The 9,569-nt window shown below is 39.8% G+C and overlaps 1 protein-coding gene across 1 annotated transcript; it reads right to left on the bottom strand.

Annotated features, from left to right (window-relative positions):
- Nucleotides 1-1,061: 1,061 nt before the first annotated feature.
- LOC141192286 (uncharacterized) lies at nt 1,062-8,591 on the bottom strand. Its single transcript, XM_073661780.1, has 5 exons — nt 8,370-8,591; nt 8,163-8,286; nt 7,982-8,079; nt 7,693-7,783; nt 1,062-2,473 (listed from the first exon to the last, which is right to left on the bottom strand). Exons 1-5 carry the CDS (start codon nt 8,589-8,591, stop codon nt 1,128-1,130), a joined length of 1,881 nt encoding a protein of 626 aa, XP_073517881.1. The 3' UTR covers nt 1,062-1,127.
- Between the last annotated feature and the right edge of the window lie 978 nt (nt 8,592-9,569).

The raw sequence follows: 9,569 nt of genomic DNA, 5'->3' as shown, positions 1-9,569 counted from the left end.
TTAAATTTTAGTTTACTTTGCTTAGAAAAGAAGAAATAATATCCATATTTTTCCTTAACTTCAGATTTCTCAGATTCTCCTTTACACTGGGGTTTGGTCATCAGTGTACGTCTGATCCTTGTAGTACTTCTGGTGCCTGTCAATCCATCTTGAGAATATATCAGTCCTCAATCTTCTGTAGGTTCTTTCTGATTCTTGTGACAAAGTTAGTGGATTTCCCGACACTTGGACAACAGGTGTTCAGCAAAAGCTTTCCTCCTCTCCCCCACCTTGTTCAAGGAGAAGGAAGCCACTTGAAAGCACAAAAAAATCAGGAATGGGGGCTCGCCAAAATGTTAAATATACTTATTTTCATATATTTATATATAGATAGGACTGTTTATCAGATGCGATTGTTCAAAGAATATATTTTTTATTTTTGGGTTGTCCATTAAAAATAATAATTCCAGCAGTTACATAAAATAGGTGAAATAGTTACAAAATGATTTTCCATTTGTCCATAATTAGCCTATTAGTTGAGATTCACCCATCTTTTCCTGGGATCCTGAATGGTAGGTTGCGTCTGTCTGTGTCCAGCACGTGTGTCAGGGCCTACATGTCAGCTGCCTCTTCAGCTCTTAGATCCTAGCACTGAGCCATGTAATGTAGAATGGAAAAGAGACCCCGAGCCCCCCACCCTGTATGGGTTATATTGGCCCCTCACAGCACCTGTTCTTCTGCTTATGGCACTAACTTACACTGAGCTAAAAAGACAAGAATAGCCTGAATGTCTTGTCAGCAAAACCTAGCTCGAGGCTGATCTATATAGAATTCAGATTAAAAAATGAATATCCATAATTCATATTTAACAGTAATATAGCACACCTAGAAGTGTATAGGATTATAATGTTTATTACAATATTATGGTTATATAAGAAATTTCACGAATGTGGAATGTTAATGGTAAGATATAGTGACTGCAAGTTATCAGACGGCAATGGGCAAGCTGAAAGGATATATAGGAGAGATGCATGTATGTCATCCCTATGGTATGTTATTTTATTACTGTATGTACTGGTTTCTTGGTTTGTAAAAAAAAACTAATAAAAAAATAACTATAAAAATTTATTGGATTAAAAAAAAAAAGATTAGGAAAAAGGCTTCTCCCCTGTGTGAGTTCTCATGTGTCTATCCAAAGCTGATTTCTGGTTAAAACCTTTCCCACATTCTGAACACGAAAAAGGCTTCTCCCCTGTGTGGGTTCTCTGGTGCTTAATCAAAGCTGATTTATGGTTAAAACATTTCCCACATTCTGAACACGAAAAAGGCTTCTCCCCTGTGTGAGTTCTCTGGTGACTAACAAAATCTGATTTATGGTTAAAACATTTCCCACATTCTGAACACGAAAAACGCTTCTCCCCTGTGTGGGTTCTCTGGTGCTTAATCAAAGCTGATTTCTGGTTAAAACATTTGCCACATTCTGAACATGAAAAAGGCTTCTCTCCTGTGTGAGTTCTCTGGTGATCAACCAAAGTGGATTTCCGGTTAAAACATTTCCCACATTCTGAACATGAAAAAGGCTTCTCCCCTGTGTGGGTTCTCTGGTGCTTAATCAAAGCTGATTTCTGGTTAAAACATTTGCCACATTCTGAACATGAAAAAGGCTTCTCTCCTGTGTGAGTTCTCTGGTGATCAACCAAAGTGGATTTCCGGTTAAAACATTTGCCACATTCTGAACATGAAAAAGGCTTCTCCCCCGTGTGAGTTCTCTTGTGGATATTAAGAAGTGATTTCTGGTTGAAATATTTCCCACATTCTGAACAGGAAAAAGGCTTCTCCTTACTGTGAGTTCTCTGGTGTCTAACAAAAGCTGATTTCCAGTTAAAACATTTCCCACATTCTGAACATGAAAAAGGCTTCTCCCCCGTGTGAGTTCTCTTGTGGATATTAAGAAGTGATTTCTGGTTGAAATATTTCCCACATTCTGAACAGGAAAAAGGCTTCTCCTTACTGTGAGTTCTCTGGTGTCTAACAAAAGCTGATTTCCAGTTAAAACATTTCCCACATTCTGAACATGAAAAACGCTTCTCCGCTGTGTGAGTTCGCTGGTGCGCAACAAAATCTGATTTCTGGTTAAAACTTCTGCCACATTTGGAACAAAGCAATCTATTGTCTGCTGTGTGTATTTTTTGATGCTTAAGAATAGATTTTTCGAGGGTAAAACTATTTCCATTTTCTGAACGTGAAAATGACCTCTTTCCTTTAGGAGCAGTTCGTTTTTTAATGCTTATTTTTTTATTTTGATTTTTTTCCTTCATAGTCGGTAATGAATCAGAAGACAGGACCTGTTCCATAGGCTTAGATGATAGATCTTTGCTTTGAAGGGATGATGGTATATCCGGAGAAATGGCATTCACTTCAATTGTATCCTGTAAGATCTCAAGATCATTCAATTTAAAAATCTCCTGTCCCTCCGATCTCCTGGTACAGTCATCTGCCAAGAAAAAAAACAATTAATAATTTTGAATGAAATATCCTTGAATTTATATTTTTGAACATTTCTACTTAAATGTCTGTAGAAATGGCAAGTTATTGACAGAATGACAGTGAAACGTGAAAACCTCATAGGATGAACCAGTAGAGCGTGGTGTTGAACTGTTTGTTCATTCTGTCTCCAAAATATGGAATAAGAAGCCACCAAACAATGTTATGTAGACAAAAATAATATCAATAAAAACGTCTTCTGATCCATAAACCAATGCAGCAAAATCCGGTCTCCCAAAGTCAAATCTCCCCCTTCCTTCTAAGCCTTGAAGTGTGCCTAAACAATATTTAGCAACCATGTATTTGGCATTACTATAGTGAGAAGAACCCACTTAATCTACAGTGTGTGTCTGCTGGAGCACAATCTGGGCACTATGTGTTGGGTAATAAAATGGCAAATGCGTAATTTTCACTCTCCAACATCCACTGCGTGCTAATTTCTGGAAAGTGATTGTGGAGTCAAAATATTCACTGCACCAATAGTTAATTCACTGAGGGTTATAATTTTCAAAATGAAGTTACTTTATGGTGATTTCTACTGCTCTGGTTTTCTGTCATTTTATTATATTAAGGCATCTGTAAATGGTGTGTCCCATCTCCTCTGGGGATAAGCAAGGCAGTCCCTGGGATCTGGAAAATGGATTATATAGCACCAAGCCTGTTAGTGGTGGCCATCTTTTGAGCTGCCAGGTGACCATACAGTTCATACAGTGCCCCCAATACATTGTGTCTGGGAACTATTCCAGCAAGATCTGCATTCCTAATAGCTAAATGTCGCTCCTTCCCTTCTTAACCTGCCATGTGCCCAGACAGTAGTGTACAGCTGTATATAGGGTATTGTCAAATTCAAGAGAAGTTGGAAAATAATTTGTAAGGTCCATTTGTTTCCTATTATCCTTTGTGAAGAATTCCAAAGTTATCTCCACATAAAGTGACACATGTCAGATTTGAAAATGGAGCCTGACTAGAAACATAAAACTGGCTGCAGGAAGAGGTTAAATCAGAGGATCATTGAAGTCAAAAACTGTGACTATAGACAATAACACATCTACTGAAATGATCAAACTCAACAGTCTCCATCAGTTAAAAACGAGTAACTAGTGGTGAAACCTCTCTGGGGTAATTAAGAGTATGGGGCTCGGTGGCTCTTAGCAATCTAAACTATCGTAAGTGACAATATTTTCTGTCAGATGAGTTTCAAGAAGAAATATTAGACATTTAAAGAGAACTTTTCATAATAGTGCAGAGCTGAGGTGTCTTAAATTTAGACCTCGGGCATTGGGAAGACATAATGGAGACCTTCTTTTAAAGACAACGAGGGAGTTACAGAGTCACATAAGTGAGTCAGGCCGATTCCACCACACTCAAACTATCATACAAAATGAACCTGTAAAAAAAGACAGAATAAAAGATATGTTACATCCCCAACAACAATATATGTATCAGGGGAGAACTACAACACTAAACCGGAATTGCAGTCATTTATGGTGGACCATTGGAGCTACTATGAGTCCTGATGAGAAGAGTAGAGAAAGTATTAGTGCTCCTGTCAGGCAAAATGTATTTTTGGTCATAGTTTTAAAAAATGAGAGCTGTCGCAAATCTCCACCCCCCCGTCCATTTGTAAGAGTTTTACATAGAAGTCACTGTTGCTTTTCCCCCAAACCTCAGGAATTTTTAAGAGCGTCATAAAGCCTCAGCTCAGAAAAAGCACTGGTATATCCTGGATTTTTCCCTCCAATCCTATTGTTTAGCTGTACAAACGTTTAATATCGATTTTAATAATGCACATGACTGTCACATACACAGGGACCACATTTTTGAGATCGTCAACTTGGAGACTATCTCAACTAGGAGACCACCGGAAGCCCGGGAAATGGGTTCTGAGCTTCTGAGCATCATAGAGATTTCATATTTGATATCCATCTTCATGAATAGTGTTGAGGGCAAACATGATGTCTCCATCTTGGATGTGGGACCCCCCCCACACCAAGATATGAAATCTGAAGGAGTTTTAGGTCTTCTGCAGCTGGGTGGGTTCACAAAGCCGAGCCCCCGTGTGAGGTAAGCACCATGGGTGTCTCCTAATGTTTTGGCCCCTTTACTAAAAACCAGAACGGCCATTTTTTAAGTCATTCTTGCCCCGGGACGTCAGATGCATGCACACCACGCTGCGTGGAAGAATCGCATCTAATTTCCGGGGAGCCGTCCCCCCCACAGAATCTGAGACCATCACCACGTGGCACAGGTTTTGCTATTACTTATCCCTTTTATTTTAATAACTGTTTATGCATATATGTACATTGTCTCTTTTATAATATCTTGTATATCTTTTGTAAATACTGCCCACTTTCGAGAGTAAATCATTATTATTTACCAGCTTCGTTCTTCTTGTCCTATGTCGAGCACCCGCTAATTCACGTTACCTAATGGGTACCCGATCCACCTGTTAAGCGATTGGTGGTGGCAATATACCAGTATTTATGTGATATTGTGGTTTGAGGGTGGCTGGTCGGAGGTATATATACATTCCTGGAAGGAACTGGTGGTATATATATACGTCCTGTTACATCACGTGCCGCAATAGTCGACATAAATTAGAGCAGCTGAGCCCGTGCTTATCCTCGGTCAATACCGTGTTTGATCAGCAGGATAAGGGGGCACCAGAGAGCTGCAAGGTCTGACCAATTGGTGTTTTCGTGACAGCTCCCCATTTCAGGAGAGATTGTGCAGTAATCTGAATTCCTTAGGATTGAAAACATAATGGAATTTATGATGTGGAGTGAATCCATGAAACCAGGGCTCGAGCCATGCCAACACATCTTCTGCAGGCGTGAATATATGTATATTACAGCCTTCAGCCAAGCACAGCTTAGAGATATACAGTCATATGAAAAAGTTTGGGCACCCCTATTAATCTTAAGCTTAATGTTCTATAAAAATTGGTGTTTTTGCAACAGCTATTTCAGTTTGATATATGTAATAACTGTTGGATACAGTAATGTTTCTGCCTTGAAATGAGGTTCATTGTACTAACAGAAAATGTGCAATCTGCATTCAAACAAAATTTGACAGGTGCATAAGTATGGGCACCTCACCAGAAAAGTGACATTAATAGTTAATAGATCCTCCTTTTGCAAAAATAACAGCCTCTAGTCGCTTCCTGTAGCTTTTAATGAGTTCCTGGATCCTGGATGAAGGTATTTTTGACCATTCCTCTTTACAAAACAATTCCAGTTCAGTTAAGTTTGATGGTCGCCGAGCATGGACAGCCCTCTTCAAATGATCCCACAGATGTTCAATGATATTCAGGTCTGGGGACTGGGATGGTCATTCCAGAACATTGTAGTTGTTCCTCTGCATGAATGCCTGAGTAGATTTGGAGCGGTGTTTTGGATCATTGTCTTGCTGAAAGATCCATCCACTTTGTAACTTCATATTTATTCACTGATTCTTGAACACTATTGTCAAGAATCTGCTGATACTGAGTGGAATCCATGCGTCCCTCAACTTTAACAAGATTCCCAGTGCCAGCATTGACCACACAGCCCCAAAGCATGATGGAACCTCCACCAAATTTTACTGTGGGTAGCAAGTGTTTTTCTTGGAATGCTGTGTTTTTTTGCCACCATGCATAACGCCTTTTTGTATGACCAAATAACTCAATCTTGATTTCATCAGTCCACAGGACCTTCTTCCAAAAAGAAATTGGCTTCTCCAAATGTGCTTTTGCATACCTCAGCCAACTCTGTTTGTGGCGTGCTTGCAGAAACGGCTTCTTTCGCATCACTCTCCCATACAGCTTCTCCTTGTGCAAAGTGCCTTGTATAGTTGACCGATGCACAGTGACACCATCTGCAGCAAGTTGATGCTGCAGCTCTCTGGAGGTGGTCTGAGGATTGTCCTTGACTGATCTCACCATTCTTCTTCTCTGCCTTTCTGATGTTTTTCTTGGCCTGCCACTTCTGGCCTTAACAAGAACTGTCCCTATGTTCTTCCATTTCCTTACTATTTTCCTCACAGTGGAAACTGACAGGTTAAATCTCTGGGACAGCTTTTTGTATTCTTCCCCTGAACAACTATGTTGAATAATCTTTGTTTTCAGATCATTTGACAGTTTTGAGGAGCACATGATGCCACTCTTCAGAGGAGATTCAAACAGGAGAACAACTTGCAAGTGGCCACTTTAAGTAGCTTTTCTCATGATTGCATACACCTGGCTATAAAGTTCAAAGCTCCATGAGGTTACAAAACCAAAAAAAGTGCTTTAGTAAGTCAGTAAAAAGTAGGTAGGAGTATTCAAAACAAGAAAATGATAAGGGTGCCCATACTTATGCACCTTTCAAATTTTGTTTGAATGCAGATTGCACATTTTCTGTTAGTACAATAAACCTCATTTCAAGGCAGAAACATTACTGTGTCCAACAGTTATTACATATATCAAACTGAAATAGCTGTTGCAAAAACACCAATTTTTATAAAACATTAAGCTTAAGATTAATAGGGGTGCCCAAACTTTTTCATATGACTGTATCATGGCACAGGTGTAATGTTTTTATGTAGTTTATCACGATCCTGTTTGAAGTTAATTGGTTTGAAAAGTCAAGATAAAGGGAAACTCTGTTGTTATTGTACAGAAATTCACACTTGGCCTCAATGCACATTTAATGTTGATCATAAAAGCGAAGTTTGCCCAGAAAGACTGGACCTGGTCTTGTAGGAACCATATGAGCACATTCAGCAGCACAGAAGAGAGAAGGTAGATTCATCCAATAAGATATCAGGGATCTAGGAAGCCAACACCATCATTACCCTCCGCTTTCTCTTACAGGCCCAGCATAATATTTTTCTTCAAGTGATTTTCTAACGTGTCAGCACATTCTACGTACGCTGTCATTTGGCTTTGTTACAGATCTGGGCAGGTAACGGACAGAGTCTCCTAATCCCAGGGGGTAGGTGGATCCTCCAGGTTGTATGTTCTCTAGAAAAGGTCTTTCCCAATTCACAAAGTAATTTGAACATTTTCGGATGGAGGAGAATGTTATGCTCTAGCGGCAAAATGGTGATCACACGATTGTGATACTACCGGACTGCACTACCAATAGAGCAGCCACAGCTGGTGACTGAGAAGACTCTGTGACTTCTCTGCATTTAGTGGTTACTACTCACCTGGATGGTTATCTGTAGGAATCTCCTCTTTACACCGCTCATCACCCCTCACATATGTCTCTGTAGTATTAATATGGGTCAGATCTTCACCCTGAAACAAATATTGTAAAAGTCACAGACAGATGGAGAAGTCCCATCTATGATCAGCTTTAATCCTGCCATCTCAACCGTTCTCATTACAGAAATATAAAACATATAATCCTGGTGGATAAAACAAGACTGAGCACAAGACCTTCACAGCCGTCTACACATCATAGGGGAGATCTCATGACACCTTCTCTCCATCTACCTGATGATCCTGAGGAACATTGGGGTCTTCCTGTTTACAGTCTTGTGAAAGAAGAGGATGGGGACATCTCTCTGGTGTTGTCCTCTTACTGGATCGATCTGGAGGAAACACATACAGGGACTAAATTCATCCTTTATATACAGATAATTATAGGCCATGTGTATTTAGTCCTGTTTATTACCTGGCGATGTGAGGCACTGGGGAACCTCCATCATGACGTCCTTGTACAGATCTTTGTGTCCTTCTAAATACTCCCACTCCTCCATGGAGAAATAGACAGCGACATTCTGACACCTTATAGGAACCTGACACATACAATGATACCGTCATCCCCCCGATCCCTTCATAGCATTACTGTATAATGTCCCAGAATTCCCAGCAGTGTCACCTCTCCAGTCAGCAGCTCAATCATCTTGTAGGTGAGTTCTAGGATCTTCTGGTCATTGATGTCCTCATGCATCAGGGTGTAAGGTGGAGGCCCTGTGATTGGGCTCAGGGGTCTTCCCCATCCCTCAGACACAGGGTCCTGACAGCGCTCACTAGAGGTCTTCTTCACTACTGTGTAATCCTGGTTATGGAGAGACACATTAATAAATCTCCCTCCAGACATTTCCACAGTCCTCACCTCTCCAGTTCTGTCCATCTGTTATTCCCATAGATAAGAATGATGTAATGTGACGTCATCAGAATCTCTCACCTCTCCAGTAAGACGGAAGAGGATGTCTAGGGTGAGGTGTAATATCCTCTCCGCCATCTTGTCTCTGTCCATATCCATCTTTGATGGGTAAATCAGGAAAATTCTCTTATCTAGAAGATCTTCACTGAGAGGATCCGATATTGTAGAAACCTGAATAAGAAGATGAGACAATGTAACATAAAAATCCTGTGTAATAATACAATTACTGGAGATAATAAGGGAAACATATGAGGAGATGTATTATTTTACAGTATTCAGTTTTCTTCTTCACATCTACTAATAAAACCTACTGTATATATTTTATGCCACAGAAAACAAGCAGTTTCTTCCTCTCCAGTTGAATATGTTTCTCATAGACTCATCTTCCATAACACTAATTGTCGTCTCATTTACCGACACTGGAATCAGCATTAGTAATACTGCAGGAGATATTCATTACACGTGACATGAGAAATAATTACTTCATGGTGAGGACGACATATTAATTTCTACTACAGCTCTAGAAACATTTTTGGCCAAAGTCTGTCACTGACTACATCACCACCAGCCGCCTATATGAATGTTTCCCGTCTTCCCCGGGCTCTACCATGTTGGATCTCATCACTGATTCACACACAGAAGTTTGAGGCTTTTATAAAAGCTTTTTTGTTTGCACAAACACCGCGGACAGAAATTATTTGATACCAAAGTCTCCATATACAGTTTATGGGGTTTACTTCTGCCCTCAGGTTTTCCTATATTACAAGAAATACACCAGAAAAAAAATCAGATATTAAAATGTTTCAAAAGAAAATTGGCACCGACAATTCTTGTAAAAAGAAAGAAACTTGCAAAACGTATTAGGCCCATTGTTATTTCTTAAGAAGTTAAACATTTGTTTTTTTAAAAAAA

This window comes from Phyllobates terribilis, unplaced genomic scaffold (genome assembly GCF_046119375.1).
Source record: "Phyllobates terribilis strain yellow unplaced genomic scaffold, ASM4611937v1 Scaffold_56__1_contigs__length_8794411, whole genome shotgun sequence".
NCBI classification, from domain to species: domain Eukaryota; kingdom Metazoa; phylum Chordata; class Amphibia; order Anura; family Dendrobatidae; genus Phyllobates; species Phyllobates terribilis.
The sequence above is the reverse complement of the archived record's forward strand: the minus strand, read 5'-3'. Positions and strand labels throughout refer to the sequence as shown.

Coding starts and splice junctions, on each gene's coding strand:
- LOC141192286 (XM_073661780.1), bottom strand. CDS start 8,591: ATGTCTGGAGGGAGATTTATTAATGTGTCTCTCCATAACCAGGATTAC. Junction 8,080..8,162: donor CCAGTGCCTCACATCGCCAG/GTAATAAACAGG, acceptor TGTTTCCTCCAG/ATCGATCCAGTAAGAGGACA. Junction 7,784..7,981: donor ATGTTCCTCAGGATCATCAG/GTAGATGGAGAG, acceptor TATTTGTTTCAG/GGTGAAGATCTGACCCATAT.